Source organism: Canis lupus, chromosome 16, assembly GCF_003254725.2.
Source record: "Canis lupus dingo isolate Sandy chromosome 16, ASM325472v2, whole genome shotgun sequence".
Classification (NCBI taxonomy): domain Eukaryota; kingdom Metazoa; phylum Chordata; class Mammalia; order Carnivora; family Canidae; genus Canis; species Canis lupus.
In genome coordinates, this window is record NC_064258.1 from 22,506,264 (window position 1) to 22,532,427 (window position 26,164).

Below are 26,164 nucleotides of genomic sequence, written 5' to 3' on the forward strand. Positions count from 1 at the left end.
GAGAAGTAACAGTTGAAAACAAAACCATTTTCCAGAGCAAAACTGAATATTACTCAACTACATTCAATATGAAATCATCACTAAGAATGTGATATTGGAATTGGATAATAAAGATAAGTTCACTAGGCAGAAAAAGTGAAACACTTCCAGTATTCACATTTATACGTGCATTTCCTTTTTTTCTAAATTGTAGTAAAATATACTTAATATAAAATTTACCATTTTCAAAATGGTACTGTTCTGTGACATTAAGTACATTCACATTGTTTTAAACCAAAACAACCATCCATCACCAGAATTATTCATCATCCCAACTAAAATTCTGTAACCATTAAATAACAACTTCTCATTCCCTCCTCCCCCAGCCACTAGTAACCATCATTCCATTTACTATCTCTATGAATTTCACTACTATAGGTATACCTCATATAAGTGAAAACATACAGTAATTGTCTTTTTGTGACTACCTTCTTTCACTTAGTATACTGTCCTAAAGGTTCATCCATGTTGTACATGTTTCAGAATTTTCTTTTTAAGGCTAATATTCTATTGTGTATGTATATGTATATAAATGTGTGTGTTTATCCGTTTTGTTTAAGCATTTAGCCATCAAGGGACACTTAGGTTGCTTCTACACTTTGGCTACTGTGAATAATGTTGCTATGAACATGAGTGTAAAAATATCTCAAGTCATTGCTTTCAGTTACTTTGGGAAAACAGAGCTATCCTATGACCCAGCAATTGCACTTCTAGGTATTTGTTCAAAGAATACAACATAGTGATATGAAGGGACACATGCACCCCATTGTTTATATAGCAGCAGTGCCCACAACAGCCACGTATGGAAAGAGCCGAGATGTCCATTGACAGATGAATGAAGAAATACTACAAATATACAACAGAATATTAATCATCAAAAAGAATGAAATCTTGTAATGGGTGACGGGCACTGGGTGTTATTCTGTATGTTAGTAAATTGAACACCAATAAAAAAAAAAAATAAAAAAAATAAATAAAAAAAAAAGAATGAAATCTTGTGATTTGCAACAATGCGGATGGAACTAGAGTGTATTACATTAAGCAAAATAAGTCAGTCAGAGAAAGATGAATGCCATGATTTCACTCACATGTAGGATTTAAGAAACAAAACAGATGAACATAAGGGAAGGAAAGGAAAAATAAATTGAGATGACAATAGAGAGAGAGGCAAACCATAAGAGACGCTTAATTCTAGGAAACAAACTTAAGGGTGCTGGAGAGCAGGTGGGTGAGAGGAAGAGGTAATTCACAGGTGGTCAGCATTAAGGAAGGCACTTGATGTAATGAACCCTGGGTGTTATATGCAAATAATGAATCACTAAATTCTATCCCTGAAAGAAATAACATAGTATATGTTAACTAAATTGAAGTTAATAAAGAATTAAAAAAATTACTTTGGGGATATATGCAGAAGTACAATTGCTGGAACATATGGTAATTTTTTGAGGGTGGGGGGTAATTCTTTTCTTTTTAACTTTTTGAGGGGGGATCCCTGGGTGGCTCAGTGGTTTAGCACCTGCCTTTAGCCCAGGGCACGATCCTGGAGTCCCGGTATCGAGTCCCACGTTGGGCTCCTGGCATGGAGCCTGCCTCTCCCACTGCCTGTGTCTCTGCCTCTCTCTCTCTCTCTCTATGTCTATCATAAATAAATAAAATCATTAAAAAAAAAACTTTTTGAGGAATTGCTTGCCATAGGTGGCCATGCCATTTTACATTCTCTCAGATGGTCCACAGAGTTCCTTTACATGTTTGCTAACACTTTTCTTTTGATTTGATAGTAGCTATCCTAACAGGTATACAGTAGTATCTCATTGTGATTTTGATTTGTATTTCCTTAATGATCAGTGATGTTGAGCATCTTTTCATATGCTTATGAGCCATTTGTGTATCTTCTTTGGAAAATAATCTATCCAAGTACTTTGTCCATTTTTTAATGTTTTGGTTTTTTAATTGTTGAAGTGTCATCCTTTATATATTCTGGATCTTAATCCATCATCAAACATTTGAATTACAGATATTTTGTTTCATTTTATGGGTTACTTTTTCACTCTGTTGATAATGTTTTGATGCACAAAATTTTTTAATTTTGATGAAACTCAGCTATCTAACATTTCTTTTGTTTCCTGTATTTTAGGTGTTATACCCAAAAAATCATTGCCAAATCCAGTGTCATGAAGTTTTTCCCCTTCTGTTTCTTCTAAGAGTTTTATATTTTAGCTCTAATATTTAAGGTCTTTGATCCATTTTAAGATAATTACTATATATGGTGTGAGATAAAGGTTCAAATTCTTTTTTTTTTTCTCATGTCTAAGTCCAGGTTTCCAAATGCCAATTGTTGAAGAGTGTCCTCTCTTCATTTGAATGATCATAGCAAGTTGTTGAAAATCATTAAATCATAATATGGAAGGGTTTATTTCTGGCTCTCCATTCTATTCTATTGGTCTTTATATCTTTCTTTCTGTCAATACTGCACTGTTTTTGATTACCATGGATTTATAGTTAAGTTTTGAAATCATGAAGTGTGAGGCCTCCAACTTTGTTCTTTTACATGATTATTTTGGCTATCTGGGGTTCTTTCAGATTCCCTATGAATTTTAGAATAGGTTTCTATTTTTTTGCAAAACAACAAAAAAGTCATTTAGGAATGTTCTGGGAACTACACTGAATCTGTAGGTTGCTACAGGCAGAACTGATTCCTATAGGTTCATTGGGCCTCTTGGATCTGGTGTCTATTTCTATCTCTAGGTTTGGGGCATCTGGGTGGCTTAGCTGGTTGGGTGTCTTGACTCTTGGTTTCAGCTCAGGTTATGATTTCAGGGTTTTGAGATTAGGCCCCACATTGGGTTCTGTGCTTGGTATGGGGTCTGTTTGGGATTCTTTCCCTTTCTGCTCCTTCTCTTGCTCATTTTCTTGCTAAAATAAATAATAAATGGATAAAACCTCAAAAAATATTTTTTGAAAGTCACTGCATCATCCACAGGGATGCCTGTGGAGCATGGCAGACAGCAAGAGGTCAAGCCCCTGCTTGTCTCTCCAAGATGGAGTGGGTGCTGGCTCAGTAATAATTAAAATGAGCCTTTAGTTGTCAGGCAGTGTGCTAGGCAATGTGTATATCAAAAAGATTAAGACCATCTGAGGGACTTATAGTCCAACAGAGGAAATAAATACATATAATAATGGGTAATATACTTTTTTAAATAAATAAAATAGAGTATTGTATTATAAACCTCAATAGAGCTGGGCACAAAACAGTGAAGGACTGGACAAGAGGGAAGAGTTCATATCAAATATGCTGAATGATATGCACAAGGGATCTTTATGAGTGGTAACAATGGGTGATGAATTCTAGTGATTGTTATACAACTCTATAAATATACAAAAAATCATGAAATTGCACAATTAAATGAGTGAATTTTATGGCATGAAAATTGTACCTCAGTAAATCTGTTCTTAAAAAATAAACATAGTAGTTGAGTGCAGAAACAGAACACTAAGTTGAATGTGATCCAAATATTATGATCAGGTGATTGTTGGAAAATAAAGAATAAACTTATTTTAAAAATCTGCTGATGTGTCAAGATATTTCTGTGATACCAGATTATATTATGGCACAAGGCAGAGTGAGTTTAAAATGAATGTCTTTGTCATTTACCAACAGTATAAAGTAAAAAAGATATGTAAATTTAAAATTGATGAAACTTAGAAATATATTTTATTTTCTAAAATTATCTTATTCTCACACAGGCATCTGAACTATAAAAAAGAGACGGACTTTGTATTAAAAATGTCAAACTCCGTCTTTATTTTTTTTACCATCAAAAAGAATGCTGCCAAATGTGATGAGGATGATGCAGGCTGGTAACTTGGCTTTCTGAAACAAAGGAGCCGACCATATGTACAAGTACTGTAGCATGCTTTTCCAACTAAGAAAAAGTTAACTATAAATGATAAGAGGTTTTTAAAAAGTTGTTGAAAGTGTAGTGGGATCAAATAAGAGGTTTCCAAAAGATCTACTGAGAAATTTTTAATGGGCAACTTAAAATAACTTCTTTTAGTATTATTGACCTGGCTAAATTTTCCTCACCCCTGAAAATGTATGTATGCTAAAATGTACACATACAAAATGCTTAATTAAATCCAGACAACTATTGTCTAAAATGTCTAGGCACTATATTAGCTACTGCATACATAGTATGCTTCATTTAGAAACTATATGCATTATAGTATTTTCCTCTTATGTCATTAACAAAAATCAAAAGGTTAGCAATTAATATAGATGGTATAAAATTCTAAATCATCAGCATGTTAGGAAAAATGAATTCCTTATAGCCCCGCTTCCATAATTCTTTGCACCTCAGTGATTCTAAAATTGCTGTGGGACAAGTAGGATACTAACATTATAATCATGTTCTATCTGGTCACCAACTATCTGTTCAGCATATTCTGAAGTTAACGATAATGTAAAGCAAAGATAACAATATTTGTAAATTACATCATTTTCATCATCATCTTTATGGATATTAAAACTGTTAGGATAATAATTCCTTAAGTATTCTAAGTATCCATCTATATCAGCATTGAGAGATATGCTGCTTACATAGAAAGCAGATGTTTTGTTTTTAACTTGCCCTTTAAAGCTAAGAATTGGATAACAAATTCCTCCAGTTTCCTATACACTTGAGTTCAGAATACTTGAAATGGCTGAGAAAAACAGGTACTTACAGATTAAACATTGTGGGCTATGATTCAGATTCTTAATAAGTTACATTTCACAGACTATGAATATATTCTTTTCAAGTGTACATGGAACATTCTTCAGATAGACCACATATTAGGCCAAAAAAACAAGTCTCAAGAAATTAAAAAATATTGAAGTTATACCATGCATCTCTTGTGACCACAATGGTATGAAACTAAAAATCAACTACAAGAAAAAAATCTGGAAAGAGTACAAATACATGGAAGTTAAATATCATGCTATTAAACAATGAATGGGTCAACCAAGAATTTTTTTTTAAATAAAAAATTAAATGGAGAAAAAAAGAGATAACATAATGATACAAAATCTTTGGGATGCAACAAAAGCAATCCTAAGAGGTAAGTTTAGCTGAGACACCTGCACCCCGATGTTTATAGCAGCCACGTCCACAATAGCCAAACTGTGGAAGGAGCCTCGGTGTCCATCGAAAGATGAATGGATAAAGATGTGGTTTATGTATACAATGGAATATTACAGCCATTAGAAACGACAAATATCCACCATTTGCTTCGACGTGGATAGAACTGGAGGGTATTATGCTGAGTGAAATAAGACAATCGGAGAAGGACAAATATTATATGGTCTCATTCATTTGGGGAATATAAAAAATAGTGAAAGGGAATAAAGGTGAAGGAGAAAAAATGAGTGGGAAATATCAGAAAGGGAGACAGAACATGAGAGATTCCTAACTCTGGGAAACGAATTAGGGGTGGTGGAAGGGGAGGTGGGTGGGGGGTGGGGGTGACTGGGTGACGGGCACTGAGGGGGGCACTTGATGGGATGAGCACTGGGTGTTATTCTATATGTTGGCAAGTTGAACACCAATAAAAAATAAATTTATTAAAAAAATAAGAGGTAAGTTTATATAGTAATACCGCCCTATCTCCTAAAGCTGGAATAATCTCAAATAAACAACCTAACTTTTTACCTAAAGGAGCTAGAGAAAGAACAGCAAACTAAGTCGAAAACAAGCTGAAGGAAGGATATAACAAAGATTACAGCAGAAATAAATGATACAGAAACTAAAAAAACAATAGAACAGATCAATGAAACAAGGAGTTGGTTTTCTGAAAAGATCAAAGAATTGATAAAATTCTAGCCAAAATATCGAGAGAGAGAGAGAGAGAGAGAGAATGAATGAAAGAACTCAAATAAACAAAACCAGAAGTGTAAGAAGAGAAATAACAACCAACATCACAGAAATACAAACAACTGTAAGAGAGTATTATGAAAACCTATATGATAACATACCAAACAACATAGAAGAAATGGATAAATTCCTAGACACATATTACCTGCCAGAACTAAAGCAGGAAGAAATAGAAAATTTGAAAAGATCTATTACCAGCAATGTAACTCAATCAGTAATCAATAACTCCCAATAATCAAAAGTCCAAGATCATATGGCTTCACTGATGAATTCAAATATTAAAGAGTGAATACCTATCCTTCCCAAAAACTATAAGAAGAAAGAAAACTTCTATATTCATTCTATGAGGGTAGCATTACTCTGTTACCAAAACCAGATAAAGACACAGTAAAAAAAGAGAACTGTAGTCCAATATCTCTGATGAACACACATGCAAAAATCATCAATAAAATACTGGCAAACTGCATCCAACAGTACATTAAAAAAATCATTCACCACTGTCAAGTGGGATTTAATGCAGGGATGAAAGGTGGTTAAATACTGGCAAATCAATGGACTACATCACATCAGTAAGAGAAAGGATAAGAATCTTAAAATATCTGCAGAAAAAGCATTTGATAAAGTGCAAGATCAATTCATGATAAAAGCCCTCAACAAAGTAGGGCTAGAGGGAATATACTTCCACATAATAAAGGCCTCATATGAAAACCCACAGTCAACATCATCCTAAATGGGGAAAATCTAAGAGCTTTTCTCTTAATGTCAAGAACAAGAAAAGGATATCCACTCTCTCTGCTTTTATTTAACATAGAACTGAAAGTCCTATCCACAATAATCAGAAAACAAAAAGAAATAAAAGGCATTCAATTTGGGAAGGAAGAAGTAAAACTTTTGCTATTTGCAGATGATACCATATTTTAGATAGAAAACCCAAAAGACTACACCAAAAAACCTCTAGAATTCATAAATGAATTCGGTAAATACATAGGATACAAAATCAATGTACAGAACTCTGTTGCATTTCTGTGCACCAATAATGAAGTAGTAGAAAGTGAAATTAAGAAAATACTCCCTTTTCCAAGGCACAAAAAATAATGAGATAAGTAGGAATAAACTTAACCAAAGAGGTGAAAGACTTGTATTCTGAAAACTATAAAACACTGATGAAAGAAATTCAAGATGGTCTGAAGAAATGGAAAGACATTCCAGGCTTACGGATCAGAAGAACAGATATTGTTAGAATGTCCATACTACCCAAAGCAAACTACACATTTAATGCAATCCCATCAAAATACCAACAGCATTTTTCACAGAAATACAAAAAACAATCCTAAAATTTGTATGGAATCATGAAGACTCCAGATAGCCAGAGCAACCTTGAAAAAGAACAAGAAAGCTGGAGTTATCACTATTCTGGACTTCAAGTTATATTACAAAGCTGTAGTGATCTAAACAGTATGGTACTGACACAAAAAGATACCGAGATCAGTGGAATAGAAAATCCCAGAAATAAACTTATAATTATATGATCAATTAATATTCAATAAAGCAGAAAAGAATGTGTGTTGGGAAAAAGACAGCCTTTTCAACAAATGCTGTTGAGAAAACGGACAGCAACATGTAAAGGAAGAAAACTGGATGACTTTTTCACACCATACACAAAAATAAACTCAAAATGGATTAGGAACCTAACTGTGAGATCTGACGCCATTAAAGTACTAGGAAAGAACACAAACAGTCATTTCTCTGACACTGGCAGTAGCAACATCTATCTAGATATGTCTTCTGAGGCAAGAGAAACAAAAGCAAAAATAAACTATTGGGGCGACATCAAAGGAAAAGAAATAGCCAAGAAAACTAAACAACAACCTACTGAATGGGCAAGATGTTTGCAAATGACATTTCTAATAATGGTTAGTATCTAAAATATATTAAGACTTTATAGAACTCAACACTCAAAAAACAAAAATCCAATTAAAAAATGGGCTGGATGCGTCGAGCTCTCGGCGTGGAGCCTGCTTCTCCCTTTGCCTCTCTCTCTCTCTTTCTCTATCATGAATAAATAAATAAATAAATCTTTAAAAAAAATGAGCTGGAGACATAAACAGACATTTTTCCAAAAAAGACATTCAGATGGTCAATAGACACATGAAAAGATGCTCAACATCACTCATCATCAGTGAAATGCAAATCAAAATCATAATGAGACATTACCTCACACCTGTCAGACTGGCTAAAAAATACAAGAAGCAAGTGTTAGTGAGGATATGTAGTAAAAGAACCCTTGTGCCCTGCTGGTGGGAATGCAAACTGTAGTAGTAACTGTGGAAAACAGTATGAGGTTTCTCAAAAAATTAAAAATAGAACTACTCTATAATCCAGTAATCATACTACTTATTTACCACAAAAAATACAAGAACACTAATTCAAAGGGATACATGCACCCCCCCCATGTTTATTGCAACATTATTTACAACAGCCAAATTACTGAAGCCGTCCAAGTATCCACTGAAAGATGAATGGATAAAGATGGGATGTGTGTGTGTGTGTGTGTGTGTGTATACAATTCTATATATATGTCTATAGAATTGTATACACACACACACTGATATTATTCAGCCCTAAAAAAGAATGAAAACTTGCCATTTGTAACAATATGGATGGACCTGAGCATACAATGCTAAGTGAAATAAGCCAGTCAGAGAAAGACAAATACCATACTATTTCACTTGGGTGGAATTTAAGAAATGAAACAAATGAACAAAGGAAAAAAAAAAAAAGACAAACCAAAACAGACCCTTAACTATACAGAACAAGAAAATGCTTACTAGAGGGCAGGTGGGTGGGGGGATGGATAAAATAGGTGGAGGGGATTAAGAAAACACTTATCTTGATGAGCACTGAGTAAAATATGGAACTGCTGAATCACTGTATTATGCACCTGAAACTAATATAAGACTATATGTTAATTACACCGGAATCAAAATTAAAAGAGAAAATACTTTTTAAATTACTCAAAAATAATTAAAAAATAAAAACTGAAATAAAAAACGAAATTACTTTTGGATGTCTTAGATCAAAGTGTGATATAAATGTCTTGATCCAAAATACTTTGTTTAAGTAAGAAAGTTTTCCTTTGTCTACATATACTATTAAGAAACACCACCTTAGGGAGATCCCTGGAGATAAATAAAATCTTAAAAAAAAAAAAAAAAAACACCATCTTAATTAATAACTTCATATATCTAAATTCACTAGGGCTTTAGGATATTAAAGTTATTAGCAGAATAATTCACTGCAAAAATGAATTACTGTGATTTATCTTTTTGTGATGGAAATAAAATAATTTTAACTTCAAGGTAAAAAGTATTTAAAAAATAAGACAGAGAAGTACCCTTTTCTTTAGAATACAAGTTCAAAACATTCTTTTTTTTAAAAAAAAAATTTATTTATTCATGAGAGACACACAGAGGGACACAGACAGAGGGAGAAGCTGGCTCTACACAGGGATCCTGATGTGGGACTCGATCCCAGGACTCCAGGATCACACCCTGGGCCAAAGGCAGGCGCTAAACCACTGAGCCATCCCGGGATCCCTAGAATATAAGTTCAAATCTAAAAGGTAAGTATAGGGAATTACAATTTTTCTTCCTGGAGGACTCTAATGTTTACAAATAATAAAAAATAGGGAGTATTATAATAAAAGAGAAAATGATAAGGAAAACAAATTTAGGACAATAAATTGCATTCACAAGCTAAAGGTGGCTCATCTAAATCAGTCTAAGTTACAAGAAAAACACGATTGAATGGAAATAAAACTACCCTTTTCATATGGCCATTTCCTACAGAGCAACATTTGAAACAACATTTTAACAAATTCTAGCTTTGTCACTAGACTGTAACTTTGGATTTCTTAATGAATGCTTCTTTCTTTTTTAAGATTTCATTTATTTATTCATGAGACACAAAGATAGAGAGGCAGAGATACAGCAGAGGGAAAAGCAGGCTCCTCAAAGGGAGCCCAATGTGGGACTCGATCCCAGGATCCCAGGATCATGCCCTGAGCTGAAGGCACATGCCTAACCACTGAGCTACCCAGGCATCCCTTAATGAATGGTTCTTGACTTCATTTTCTTCATATAAGAAATGAGAACACTGGGATTTCAGTGAGATACAGTGAGAACCAGTGAGAACTGGGAACTGTGGATTTTGAAATACACATTTCAAAAAAGATAAAAGTGAGGCTGCTTTGATCATCTGAAATAGGCATGATGCTTCTAGAATGTAGAACTGAGCCCCTGTTATTGCCCTTCTTTCTCCTTACTCAGATCACCTAGGGTGGTACCTAGATGTATTCCTAGGTTCTAGGAAGTTCTAGTGCTCTATGAAATCCAGCTAGAAAGCCAAAGGACTAAAAACTCTCAAGTCTCTCCATTTTATAACATTCCACAGTTGCATAATTTGATTTTTTCTAAGCTTCTACAGTCCGTATCAAGTAGCCTCCCAAGCAAGTATACATTATTCTACAAATTTTGTAGAAGCATCTTCTTTCTCACTAACCATTGTCTAAACTATACAATGGTAGGCTGATCTTTTAGGAAACGCAATTCCTTGCACTATTGTTATTGTTCTTTCCATAGCTTTTTATGTAGACTTCATTGCCTATAAGCACTATACTCAGTAAAGGAAGATATAAAGGGACAAATGCAGACATGTATCATTTCCTTAAAGAGCTTACAGTAATGGAACATTCCTACAAATAACTATAATGAGGAGTAGAAGCTGACAGTATCATTAAATAAAGTAAAATAGATGTCTAAGGGCTGAGATTATTTCCAGTTAGGAGCTCAGCTACAAAGAATGGCAGGCTTTGAACACAAAAGATTGGTACAGATGTGGATTCTAGGCAGAGGTTGCTTCATGAATACCAGCATAAAGGCAGGTAGCCATGAGACAAGTACAGGGATGTGTGCATAGTAGTTAACTTAGTTGAAATGTAGGCTATGTAAAGACAAATATTGGAGAAAAAATAGATTACCGACAGAATGTAAAGAGCCTAAGTGAAGTTTTATTTTTTTATTTTTTTATTTATTTTATTTATTTATTTTTATTTATGATAGGCACACAGTGAGAGAGAGAGAGGCAGAGACACAGGCAGAGGGAGAAGCAGGCTCCATGCACCGGGAGCCCGACGTGGGATTCGATCCCGGGTCTCCAGGATCGCGCCCTGGGCCAAAGGCAGGCGCTAAACCGCTGCGCCACCCAGGGATCCCCTAAGTGAAGTTTTAGAGCAGGGGAGCAAGTTTGAATTCTGAATTCAAATAGGTTAAAGTAGTAGAATGAGGCTGGAGACGGATGCACCTGCTAGGATACAAAAAGTCTGATTGCCTGAAATCAGACTGTAGCAGTAGGAATGGAGAGGAAGGGTGCTGTTTGGAGTCGAATCTGCAGCAGTGAAAAAAGTGGCATGGGAGGAGTCAAAGATAATGTAGAGGCCAAAATCTAACCAGACGCCAAATTCCCTAAGTAGGGAAATACTGGTACTGTTAACAGAAATGGAGAATATATGACAAAGTTCAGACAGATGATTAAGGCTAAGTTTATTTTTTTTAATATTTTATTTATTGATTCATGAGAGACATAGAGAGAGAGAGAAAGGGAGGGAGGGAGAGACATAGGAAGAGGGGGCATAACTCTGCCTCTTTCTGTGTCTCTCATGAATAAATAAAGATCTTAAAAAAAAACTACTGTAACAAATTCACTACATCAAGAATTTAGATTTACAGAACAGATCCTCAGAGGTACATTTATCTGGTTTTTAAAATAACTTTTATAAAGGAATCTTCAAAATATTCTCTCCCATAGTATGAATATATTTATACTTCATTTTTATTAATTTTCTCTAGAGGAGATTAATTTTCTCTACAGAGGTCAGGATATGCCTTTTTTTTTAAAAAAAGATTTTATTTATTTATTCATGAGAGACAGAGAGAGAGAGAGACAGACAGAGACAGAGACACAAGCAGAGGGAGAAGCAGGCTCCATGCAGGGAGCCAGATGTGGGAGTCAATCCCTGGACTCCAGGATCATGCCCCGGGCCAAAGGCAGGCACTAAACCACCGAGCCACTGAGGGATCTCCAGGATATGCCTTTAGTATCTCAGCAAGATTCTAAGTATATTATTTATGAAATTTTTCTAGGAAACTCACTTTTATTCATGACTTATAAGTCCAAAAGTGATCACTTTGGAGCATAGGCCATGAATTCTTTTTATTATCTTAACAAGTTTTCCTTGAAATGATATATTGTCTTTGAATCTGATGATGTATACAAATATAGACATATCACATGTACTTGTAAATATTAGTCTCAAATTCAAAATCCCTAATTTAAAATAGTATCATACAATCTTACAGTTATTGGAAACAGTTTAAGTAGCATTTGCTTAAATTCATTCTGGCCTGTTATATGTGAGATATATGTAGTCAATGCTAAACCACTTTTTTCCAATGTACAGATGAAAGGAATAAGATTTATCCTCCAAATTCTGATTCTAAGTTCATTTGCAGATTGTTGTTACGTCGCATGGTAGAAAAACATATTTGAATTCTTACTATCAGTGAAAATCAAAAATAAAAATCATATGCAGTTCTATTTAAAAGACATATTTTGATCTAATTTATGGACAACTTTAGTAACTTTTTTAAGTTAAATTCTTACATTAGACACTGGTGTAAAATGAGAACTGGCCATGCATATTTAATCCTTCTCTAGGATCACCTTCTCTAGGATCACCTCTAAAGCATAAAGAAAGACAGTAAGAAAACTGGTTCATTTATTAAAATGCTGACATGCAGGTACTTACACTGCCCATTCAAGCTTCTCATTCTTAATAGAGTTGTACAAAGCCTGTAAAGAGAGAAAATAAGATGGAATATTCTTTCAGTTCTATTCAATATTTTTAATTCAGCAAATGACCAAAGCCAAAAGGTTTGAATGGAGTCAGCAAGCAACTCCCCAGCCCCTTGTTGGTCACTCTGTCGGCTCTGAAAGATCAGGAATACACAGATGAAACAAATGAGCATAGGGTAAAAAAGCAGCATTTTGTAAAATAGATTTTGCACCAAGTAAAAAATGACTTTTATAAATACACACAACACTGTATTGCATTGTACCATAGTAAAATATTAGGATATGATGAAAATTAGACTGTGTACTCCATTTTTTAATTCAAAATACGGTCTTATAGTTTCATGAGTTTGGATACTGAAGTGTGAATATCTTTTTCATTGATATAATAAATATAACTGTTTTCATAACAATTTAATGAGCAAGATACATGTGAGGGGGGCTGAAGCTAGATTATGGAGAATGATCGTGGAATAATTTTAGAGTTTTATACCAATGACTCATGCAGTTTTTATCAGTCTAACTTCATAATTGTGCTTATAGCTAATGAGTGTTACCCTGGTGTGCATGAGGTGGTCAAGGGGAAAGACAGAAAACTTCCTTAGAGCCTTGGCAACACTAATGACAAAGTCAACCTGATTGCCTCTGATTCTCCCAGATATGATAAGATCCTTGAAATCAATTGTTCCACTATGAAAATCATCCAAGAAAATGCTATTCCACATCTCTACTTCCTTAATTTTGAGTAAGTTATATATAAAAGAAAACACAAATGTATCTCTAAGCTATAAAACCACTGCAACAAATTGTATCAAAGAAAAGAATACTGCCTCATAACATTATAATGATGTTGGAATGTTTTTCTTCAAAAAGGACTTGGACCTATATGACTCGCCAAAGATTCAGCACAAAGACATTTAGGTTATAGACTTTATATTACTTAAGATTTAATCCATGTATCTTTAGCCAGTATTTTCATAGATTCTGTGGGAATTTTGTAGGTGGCTATAACAGTCAGTTTAAATACTAGATAATTACCAAGCTAATAAAAATTAGGAGGCATTTCATCACTATCAGGACATGGTAGAATGCATCCTCACATGTAAAAACTGATAGAACATCAAATTAAAATAAGGGGTAAATTGAAGGACAAAGATTGGATATTCTTTTTGAAGAACTAAACTTCCTGAAGAACTACAGCAACCCACTGTTTAAATGTCTCAAGAGGCTGCACTTATTTAGAAGTGCAGAGAGAGTAGAAGTCTAACTCAAGCCTGGAGACTCCTGCTGGCAAATCCTTTCTGAATGTGTTTCATTACTTGTGTGAGTATTTTGAATCCCCAAGCAAGAGTGAGCTGAGAAACTGCATTGAAAAGAGACAGATGTTGGCAAATTGAACACCAATAAAAAATAAATTTATTGAAGAAAAAAAAAAAGAGAGAGAGAGAGAGACAGATTGGGGCAGCCCCATTGGCTCAGCAGTTTAGTGCCGCCTTCAGCCCCGGGCCTGATCCTGGAGACCTGGGATTGAGTCCCACGTTGGGCTCCCTGCATGGAGCCTGCTTCTTGTAGTAAAGATTAAAAAAAAATCGATTCTTAAAGGCAGATACTTGAAAATGATATCTAAGCATCTAAAAATTTTCAATACATTTAATTCTGTCCTAGAACAAGTTTTTTCAAATATTTTGCCCTTGAGAATATTCTCCTTAATGAGGTACTGAGTTCCAAAATAGAAAATCCTATTCAGCTGTACATCATGCAAAAAGAAATCTTTTATAAAATATCCTATAAAATTCAGCAAACTTGCCATATTGTAGTCCCCTCCCAGTGTATATATTATAACATGACAAATCTAAGAAGTGGATGTTCTCCTTATCCTTTTCAATTGCAAAATTACAAAGGGATTTTCTTGAATTTTTCTGGTACTTTATAATGACACTATTTTCCTTAAAAAAAAAAAAAAGGAAAAGATATTTTGCAAATGCATCTAACACTACATATCCTTCATCACAATTTCCCCTTTTTTTATCTACTTAGCTTAGTTAAGAATTGAATTCCCTGATTCCCCTTATCTTTAGCACCAGTCTCCCTTCCATCCTTGTGCAGCCTAGACTCCACGGTCTCCCATATCAACCAGTCTTGTTATTATTAATATCCTCAATTTCTTTGTCCCCCTGCCTCTTTGCTGTACCCAAAAAGAAACATTGAAACTCTTGAGCAATCCTACTCTGACTTCTCCACAATTATATCCCCTACATTAGTTAAGGTTTCTTTAGTTTCAGACATTAACCCAGAGCTACCTTGAGCATGAGGGTGAACTCTTGGTTTCTTTAGCCAAATCAAAAAAGACATGGATGAACCTGGCCTCAAGGACACAGGCATTCAAAACTCTGCTCCTCTCTTCTCAACAATTCTCCTCTTTTTACCCCAAACATCTCCATTCCTTGTTTCCTTACTATACAAGCAACTTGTCTACAATAAGCAACACTCATTTACTTCTTTTATAATAAGAGAAAACAGTTCTTTCTCCTAACTCCAACTTGAAAAGATTCTAATTGATGTGGTTTAGATCACCTGTCCTCCCCACAGACTAATCCATGTGGCTGGAAGATGAGGTATAATAATTGGACCCATCCCTGAAGTCAAGGAGGTTGGCTACGCAGCGCTGACCTAGCCCCTAGAGTAATCCTCCTGAGCTTCACAGCTGACCCTAATTCAGCCCTAATAATGAAAATTAAACAAGAGCACAAATTAATGCCATTGAATATTCATCATCTCAAACTTCAGGAGACACTTCATTCATAAGCCTCTTTTTGCCATCTTCCCTAAAATACATTTTTTCTGTCTTTCTGATGGTAAGGAAGGGGACATCCCACATCTACAAAAGGCTGTCTGTGGTAACACGTCTCTTCCTTTATTAGCTCTTTTCTATCAGCTCTCAGACATGTGCAAGTTTCTCTGAACCCTACTTCTGCAACTTAGTTATCACCCTTTGTTCCTCAGTCCCTATTGTAGCCAAATTTCTGGGAGAAGTTTCTGCAATTCATATCTGTACTTAATTGTCTTCTCTTCAACTCAAGCAACTTGCTTTCATTCCTGCTCCTTCATTAAAAACTGATCACAATAAATGTGTCAGCTTCATTATAAATTCAAGGCCACTTTTCAGTGTTCCTGTATCACTTTGCCTATCAGCAGCATTGAATATTCTTAATATTTTCTTCCTTATTTTCTGTGACACAATACAGTTATTTTCTCCTCTTTGGATAATCCCCATTACTCATATCTTCCTCATCTTATCACTTAAATGTGGATGAGCCTAAGGGTTTATCTTCAGCCCATGTGACCTCTTGTGAACTTTAGATCCATATGTCAGATGCACTGAGATGTCTCCAAAGCACCACAACTCAGAAAAGAGGAACTATGGCATGAACGCCTAAAAGCGAAAATGTACTCTCAGTCTTAGTGAACTCTATTAGTATACAGTACTTAAGTTTTTGATGGAAATGCTATACATAAAGCCCAAGTAAAGGTAGCTTATAGTAATATGAAATATATCCAAGATGATCCTAGGACTGCCAGAATTTTTCTATCAACTGTTTCATCCATTACTATTATATTTATATCATACAAGCAAGAAAGCTCCAAGTTAAAAATCATATTTGTATCCGCCTACTAATGGCAAAGGGACAAGCCTTTTACTAATAATGTCGGGATGAACTGCGAAACTCTCTAATTTCTACTCAAGAAATTGTCGGGCTGGCAGGATCAAGGGGGATCAGGAGGGACCAAAGAAATGGAGGCCAACCCTCCACCTTGTTGCCCCCACCTCAGAACTTTCCCATCACAGCAGACCACCCAACAATACATCATCAGGGGGAGACTGGACCTATGCAGGAAACCTGAACCGTACTTTACCCAGATCCCATGTAAGGGCATAAGCAGTTATCACTCCATGCTGATTTACCAGTAATATGCCTTATACCTATCATCCAGTACAGACACACAACCCCTCACCCCTCCCCCCTTAAAAAGCCTGCTTGCACTCCCCTGGGCGCAACTTTCCCAGCTGCGACTTCCCTGCTCTCTCCCTCCCCTGCTGGCTGTGGAACCTCACCCTAGAGCACATCCCATTAAAAGCCTGTTTCAAAACAACTTTCTTTTTTCTTTTCTTTTCTTTTTTTCTTTCTCTCTTTATCTTCTCTTTCTTTCTCTCTCTCTCTTTCAGTCCTTCTCTTCCTTCCTTCCTTCCTTTCCTTCCTTTCTTTCTTTCTTCTTTTTCTTTCTTCTTTTCTTCTTTTCTTCTTTTTCTTCTTTCTTGTCTGTCTTTCTTGGTCTTCTTTCTTTCTTCTTCCTCCCGTCCTTTCTTTCTTTCCTCCCTCCCTCCCTCCCTCCCTTTCCCTCCCTTCCTTCCTTCCTCTCTCCCTTCCTCCATTCCATGCCCTTCCCTTCCCTTCCCTTCCCTTCCCTTCCCTTCCCTTCCCTTCCCTTCCCTTCCCTTCCCTTCCCTTCCCTTCCCTTCCCTCCCCTTCCCCTCCCCTCCCCTCCCCTCCCCTCTCCTTTCCTTTCCTCTTTTCTTTTTCTTTATTGGAGTTCAATTTGCCAACATATAGCATAACACCCAGTGCTCATCCTGTCAAGTGCCCCCCTCAGTGCCCATTACCCAGTCACCCCAACCCCCTGCTCACCTCCCCCTTCCACTACCCCTTGTTCATTTCCCAGAGTTCTGTCACCCTCTTGGATATTTCCCACTCATTTTCTCTCCTTTCCCCTTTATTCCCTTTCACTATTTTTTATATTCCCCAAATGAATGAGACCATATAATGTTAGTCCTTCTCCAATTGACTTACTTCACTCAGCATAATACCCTCTAGTTCCATCCACGCTGAAGCAAATGGTGGGTATTTGTCGCTTCTAATGGCTGAGTAATATTCCATTGTATACATAAACCACATCTTCTTTATCCATTCATCTTTCGATGGACACCGAGGCTCCTTCCACAGTTTGGCTACTGTAGACATTGCAGCTATAAACATTGGGGTGCAGGTGTCCTGCCATTTCACTGCATCTGTATCTTTGGGGTAAATCCCCAGCAGTGCAATTGCTGGGTCGTAGGGTAGCTCTATTTGTAACTCTTTGATGAACCTCCACACAGTTTTCCAGAGTGGCTGCACCAGTTCACATTCCCACCAACAGTGCAAGAGGGTTCCCCTTTCTCCACATCCTCTCCAACATTTGTTGTTTCCTGTCTTGTTAATTTTCACCATTCTCACTGGTGTGAGGTGGTAGCTCATTGTGGTCTGGATTTGTATTTCCGACCAACTTTTGCCTGGCCTCTCTATTTCATTTCACTACCCATCGATTGGATTAAACCTGACAGAAACAACAAAATGAAATTTCACAGATGACAGGACAGGAGCCTTAGAGATCATAAAACAAATTCTTCCTTTTATAGATGAAAAAAATTGAAGTCCAGTGTTAACTAACTTCTCTCAAGGTCCAATAGCTGTATTTCATAAACTGACTCAAAAAACACATTTCTCAGAAATCAACTGGCTATATTCAACTAACTACATTCTCTCCTCTCAAGACCAACCTTTACAGCACTGTAAATGCTGGCTTGTCAAGGCCCAGGTGAAAAGGTAACAAGGCTTGTGCCTCTCTTAGAATATATTCAATAATGGTAGTCACTGTAATATTCTAAAGGATGAGCTTTCAACAAGAGCCACTGCTGCTAGGACATATACTTGAAATGCCTTTTTGGTGACCATGATTGGTTTGCCACACTGATTCTATATCCTCAGTCCACTTACAACTAAAGATACTTGCCATATAAATGGCTAAAACTGGAGATGTAGTCTATAGCTCAGGAAAATAATTTATCCCTAATTTAAGGAATAAATTTGTGAGGAATTATTTGGTCTAGCTCCAAGAGAACAAGGTTTCTGGGCAACATTGTCATGAAAGGCTGTTATATCTTGGTGACTATGAATTGATGGTTGGGGATAAATCAACCTTAATGGGCCCATAGCAACCCATATATATATGCAGTGAGGTGATAACCAGTTGTGGTGGGATAAATAATGGATCCTCCAATGATGTCCAGGTTCTAATCCCTGGAACCTGTAAACATTTCTGATTATAGTAAAAGGACTGCAAATGTGATTAAGTTAATATCTTGAGATGGGGAGGGTATCTGGTCTGGGTGGTATCTATAGACGATGGAAGATGGGATATTTATGGAAGACAGAAGAAGAGAAGGACAAGTGAAGATGGATACAGAAATTGGATACAGACACAAGTGAAGGAATGCCAGCAAACACCATACATTGGAAGAGGCAGGGATTCTCTCCTAGACACTCCAAAGGGAGTACAGCCATGTTGATACCTTGATTTCAGATTTCTGGCCTCCAAAGTTATGAGAAGATAAATTTCTGTTGTTTTAAGACACCAAGTTTGTTAGAGCAGCCTTAGGAAACTAATACACAAAGGTATAAATGGAAGACAGATATCTGAGTAAAGAATGAGCATACCCATAGGTTGATTTTCAGAAATATTTCCAGAATTGGTACCTAGGGAAAACATAGTCTTCACCATACTGGTTTCAACCAAAAGTGTAAGGTTGTACACCAAAATGAGTCAAGGGATTCTTTAAAAATATTGATCACTGAGTCCCATCCCAGATCTACTAAATCAGATTTCCAGTTGAGAAAATACATGAACGCTTTTAAATGCTCTACTCCGGACTCTGATATGAACTCTTTGTTGAAAACCACTGCTCTTGATGGACATCTGGGCTCTTTCCACAGTTTGGATATTGTGGACATTGCTGCTATGAACTTTGGGGTGTAGGTGTCCCCTCGGATCACAACATTTATATCTTTGGGGTAAATATCCAGTAGTGGAATTGCTGGACAAAGAAGATATGGTCTATATATACAATGGAATATTACTCAGCCACCAGTAAGGATGAATATTTCCAATTTACATCAATGTGGATGGAACTGAAGGGTATTATGTCTAGTGAAATAAGTCAATCAAAGAAAGACAATTATTATATGGTTTCACTCATATGTGGATTATAAGAAACACCACAGAGAATCATAGGACAAGGGAAGGAAAACTGAATGGGAATTCATCAGAGAAGGAGAAAAACCATGAGATGCCCTGCTCTTAACTATAGGAAACAGAGTTGCTGGAAGGGAGGTGGGTAGGGGAGATGGGGTAATTGGGTGATGGACATTGGGGAAGGCACTGTGCGTTATTGCAACTGACAAATTATTGAACACTACATCTGAAGCTAATTATGTACTACATGTTGGCTAACTGAATTTAAATTAAAAAAAAACAACAACATACCACTGCTTTGAAGTTTATCAATTGTTTAAGTGAAATTCCTGCAACTTAACCCAGGAGGTAGATAATAACCAAATCTCCACTGAGATTAAATAGGACAGAATGATTCTTCAGATTTGAAGTTCATTAAATTTTAAGAATGAGAAAGCAAAAGTAAATTGCTTAAATCACAGAGATCAAGGTATCTTGGTCTAAATTTACTTTTAAGTCTTTGTTCTAAAATTTTGATTGCTTTTCACTGAGATGATAAAATGCAATTTTATTCAAGGCTTAGCACCACCACTGACAGCCCACACCTGGTTCTCTGATGTTTTCTCCATTATCATGCATTGTGTATCCCTGAGATTCTCTGTCTCTCTTTCTTCCTCCCTTCCCTCTCTCCCACCCTTCCACCGAGAGGCACATTTTACAATCTATGATGTTCATGTATTTTAGTTCAATCATCTCTAAACTCCCATGATTTTTTTCTCCATGTAGTCCTTAAGTTATTATACAAAGTACAAAGGATAAATTAGATAGCTTCCAATTTCCTTTAGTGAGACAGTGACCGCAGTAAAATTTGTACCCAGGAAGAATTATGGCACCATCAACACCATAGCAATCTTTTCCAAGTGCAATGCTGCTTCATGCAGATAATCAGATCAAATAGACTTTTTAAATATAAAATTAAATATGTACTCCTCTGGAAGTTATTATAAAAAAATGACTATGTTTGAAAAAGACATTACTTAAAAACTAATGATAAAACTAGTAACCAAATGAATTTCAAATTGTTTAGAGAAACTCAAAATATGTTAAAGTAATGGTGATCTATTTCTATTTTCTTCTCTGTGCCTTCAAATAATATTGACAAATTGCATTATCTCCCTCATTAGAGGCTCCTCTAAAATCAATATTTAGAATAGGCTTCTTGTTTGCCCCTTCTATTCCTGTAGGATTTCACATGTTTGCAATGTACCAAATAAGATTACAGATAAGAGCTATACCTCCCCTTTTCTTTAAATCGGTCTGTCATTTATTTCATCACGTGTAGGTAATTCTTTTTTTTAAAATTTTATTTATTTATTCAGAGAGAGAGAGAGAGAGAAAGAGAGAGAGGCAGAGACACAGGCAGAGGGAGAAGCAGGCTCCATGCAGGGAGCCTGACATGGGACTCAATCCCGGGTGTCCAGGATCACACCCTGGACTGAAGGTGGCGCTAAACCGCTGAGTCACCGGGGCTGCCCCCCCCCCCCTCTTTTTTTTTTAAGTGGCAGAAGGCAATTGTCAAGCAGAGGTGAAAAACAATAAACAGCCTGAAACTCTGACCATAAGTGCATTCACAGAGGGTAGATTCATTTAAGGGAGAAGTACTAAAGATGAATTTCTCAAAATTGATTCCCTTAATCCACTTGTTTTCCCATACCCATGAGGCAATTTTCATGTACCCAAGTTTAAAGAGCACTACATTAAAGGACATATATTCACAAACATCATAAACATTCATCTCTAGTTCTCACTCAGGGTGACAGAAGCATGCTTAGTATAAAGTAACTTATTTTGAGTTTTGTTTTTTCCACATCTGTTATCAGATTTATTTTTTTGGATCCAGCCACCATGTAAACAGAATCAAAACCTATGTCTTAGGTTAACCTATGTCTTAGACAATTAACTTAACCTTCTGTTGTGGTACACTTACAAACCCAGCTAGCAACGGCGGAAATATTGAACCATTAACTGTCTGACTCAACTGAGTAGACATGCCAACAAAAACGCAAATAAGCACTAGAAAACTAATTAAAAAATGCTTATATTATTGAAAGGCAATCTGAGGTATAATTAATATGCATAATTCATCACATAATAAACACTTTTGAGAACATTCTATTGTCTGGAGTAACACTATGCTAGGTGCAGATAATTACATTCTGCCTTCAGGGGCCTCTTATATGAGGGTGACAAAATGTGATGCTAAACCTGACTGATCTATTGGAGAATTAGTTGGCTAACAGTCAACCAATTTTACTTCCTATTTACAATGTGCAAGATGCTTTTACACACAGAAACTGTAACTGCTAATTAACATTTCTATTAATGTAATACTCCAAACAATTACACACACACACACACACACACACACACACACACACACACACATTTTTATTCATTCATTTTGAGGGACAGGTTGGTCAATAAGGTGTTATGAGAATTTATACTCCTAAAGTGCTTTTCCTACACCTTACAATTGCTTTCCATTTGATTAGCACCTGTGTCTTTGGGAAAATTTCTTAAATATGCTAGTACAAAAAACATTATTGCAAATGTAAGCAAAAATTTAAATACTAAGTAGCCACTAAGTTCTTTTTTTAAATTGAGGTATAATTGACATATAACATTACATTAGTTTCAGGTATACAATATAATGATTCAGTATCTATACTAAGTTCCTTATTAAGCAAAAAAAAATTTTTTTTAAAGAATTTATTTATTTATTCATGAGAGACACAGAGAGTCAGAGACATAGGAAAAGGGAGAAGCAGGGTCCATGCAGAGACCAACACGGTACTCGATCCCAGGACCCCGGGATTATGCCCTGAGCCAAAGGCAGTCACCCAACTGCTGAGCCACCCAGGCATCCCCCAAAATTTTTAAGCAGAATTTTCTTCTACTTGTTAGAGCTGTAGCAGATCCCTTAACATAATAAAGGCCATATGTGACAAGTGCACAGCTAATATAATATTCAACAATGAAAAGGCTCAAAACTTTTTCTTTTTTTAAAGATTTATTTATTTATTCATGGGAGACAGAGAGTGAGGCAGAGTGAGAAGCAGGCTCCCATTAGGGAGCCCGATGCGGAACTCGATCCTGGATCCCAGGATCATGCCCTGAGCCGAAGGCAGATGCTCAACAGCTGAGCCACCCAGGTGTCCCTCAAAACTTTTTCTCAAGTCAGGAACAAGATAAAGATGTCTACACTTGCCACTTTTATTGATCACAGTATTGAAAGTCCCAGCCAGACCAATTAGGTAAGAAAAAGAAATAAAATTCATTCAAATTGGGGAAATTAAAAAAAAAAAAGTAAAACTGTCCTTATTTCCAGATGACATGGTATTATATATAAAAAAACCTGAAGATTCCATAAAAAAAAAAACAAAACTATTGGAACTAATGAAAGAGTTCAGGAAAGCAGCAGGACACAAAATCAATATATGAAAAATATGAAAAGTGTAAAGTGTTTCTATACACTAATAACAAAGTATAAGAAAGAGAAATTAAGAACATAATTCCATTTATGATTATATCAAAAAGAATATAATATCTAGGAATAAATTTCACCAAGAAGGTAAAAGATCTGTACAGTGAAAACTGTAAGATATCAATGAAAGAAACTATAGAAGACAAAAATAAATGTAAAGATATTATGGGTTCAGGTACTAGAAGAATACTATTAAAATGTTCATTGTACCCAAAGCAATTTATGAATTCAGTGCAATCAAATAAAAGTTCCAACAGCATTTTTCATAAAAATAGAACAAACCACCCTAAGAGATGGATAGGACCACGAGACCTCAAACAGCCAAAGCAATCTTGAGAAAGAAGAACAAGGCTGGAGGCATTACTCTCCCTGATTTCAAACTATTTTTCAAAGCTACAGTAATTAAAACAGTATGATACTGTCGTAAAAACAGATTCACAGGTCAATGGACTAGAAAGCCCAGAAAAAAAAAGTCATATATATATATATATATTTCAATTAATTTATAACAAAGAAGCCAAGAATCTGCAATGGAGAAAGTACAAGTCTCTTCAATAAATGATGTTGGGAAAATTGGACAGCTACATGCAAAGGAATGAAACTGGACCTCTTTCCTACACCATACCTAAATATTAACACAAAATGAATTACATATTTGAATACAAGGCCTGAAATCATGTAAGTCCTAGAAGAAAACATAGAGGGTAAGCTTGCTTTATTTATGTATGTATGTATGTGTGTATGTATATATGTATGTATGTATGTATATTTTTTTATTGGAGTTTGATTTGCCAACATATAATACCCAATGCTCATCCCGTCAAGTTCCCCAGAGGGTAAGCTTTTTTTTTTTTTAAAAAAAAGATTTTATTTATTTATTCGAGAGAGAGAGAGAGAGAGAGAGAGAGAAAGAGAGAGAGAGGCAGAGACACAGGCAGAGAGAGAAGCGGGAGAAGCAGGAGAAGCAGGCTCCATGCCGGGAGCCTGCTGCAGGACTCAATCCCAGGACTCCAGGATCACGCCCTGGGCCAAAGGCAGGCGTTGAACTGCTGAGCTATCCAGGGATCCCCCAGAGGGTAAGCTTTTTGATGTCACTATTGGTAATGATGGTTTTGGATTTGGTACCAAAAGTAAAGGCAGCAAAAAGCAACAATCAGTTAAGTGGGACTGCATTAAACTAAAAAGCTTCTGCAGAGCAAAGGAACCACCAACAAAATAAAAGGGCAACCTACTGAATGGGAAAAAATATTTGCAAATCATATATGTGATAAAGGGGTAATACCCAAAATATAATACACACAACTCAACAGCAAAAACAAAAAAAAATCCAATTTTAAAATGGGCAGAGGATCTAAATAGGCATTTTTCTAAAGAGGATCTAAATAGACACTTTTTTTCCCCCAAAGAAGATATATAGATGGCCAACAAGTACATGAAAAAAATACTCAACATCACTAATCATCAGGGAAATGTAAATCAAAACCACAATGAGTTATCACTTCACCCCTGTTAGGAAAGCTAGTATCAAAAAGACAAGAGATAACAAGTGCTGGCAAGAATGTAGAGAAAAGGGAACCCTTGTGCACTGTTGGTGGGAATGTATACTGGAGCAGCTACTATCGAGAACATTATGGAGGTTCCTCAAAAAATTAAAAGTAGAGCTATCATATGATCCAGTAACTCCACTTCTGAGCATTTATCTGAAGAAAACAAAAAGCATTAATTAAAAAAGATATATGCAGCCCCATGTTCATTGCAGCATTATTTACAATCACCAAGATATGGAAACACTGACAGATGAATGGATGAAGTGTGATATATATATATATATATATATATATATATATATATATATATATAATGGAATATTATTCACCATAATAAAGAGTGAAATCTTGCCATTTGACACAATATGGATCGACCTGGAGGGCATTATGTCAGGCGAAACAAGTCAGACAGAGAAGGGCAAATACTGTATGATATCACTTATATGTGGAATCTAAAACAAAAACAACAAACAAAAAACCAAGTTCATAGATACAGAGAACAGATTGATGGTTACCAGACTAGGGGATGAATAAAATGGGTGAAACAGGTCAAAATGTACTAACTTCCAGTTACAAAATAAATTATGGCATGTAACGTATGGCATGGTGAATATAGTTAATAATATTCTATTGCATATCTGAAAGTTGCTAAGAGAATAGTTCTTAAAATTCATCATCACAACAAAAAAATTGTTCTGTCAATACGTAAGGTGATCATTTTATAATATATACAAATATCAAATCATTATGCTGTATACCTAAAACTTCTCACATACTACAAGAATTGATAGTAGTTCGAATTATCCTTTAACACATTACTGAATCTTTATAAACTGTTTCAAATGGCATATCTTGCATAATTCATAAATACTGTACCACTCTACTGTACTGTAAGTACAACAAATATTTTATCATAAGCTGATATGTCACAGGAAATTCTTAAGTAACTTTTAAAAACTACTTTTTATAACTACCAATGATATTTTTTTCTATAATAGTGTATATATACTGTAAGTATTTACACAAAATAGTAGTTTCATTCTTCACTACTAGAAGCCTATAATTCCTACTGTAACATCAACAGTACAGTATAACAGTTGTAACACTTGTAACAATATAATATAAACAAATGCCTTAAAACTATTCACTCATTCATTCATATATTCAGTCAA

The 26,164-nt window shown here is 35.7% G+C and overlaps 1 protein-coding gene across 10 annotated transcripts in view; it reads right to left on the reverse strand.

The window, feature by feature from the left end:
- The window catches only part of PSD3 (pleckstrin and Sec7 domain containing 3), a 588,043-nt gene that overhangs the window by 192,090 nt on the left and 369,789 nt on the right, over window positions 1–26,164 (reverse strand). For all 10 annotated transcript variants that reach the window (XR_007402752.1, XM_035699985.2, XM_035699986.2 and 7 more), the window contains one exon: window positions 12,814–12,857. Coding sequence is in view for 9 of the 10 variants with exons in the window: in XM_035699985.2 (XP_035555878.1) it covers window positions 12,814–12,857 (44 nt within the window). In the remaining variant the exon portion in view is untranslated. The remainder of the gene's footprint in view (window positions 1–12,813; window positions 12,858–26,164) is intronic.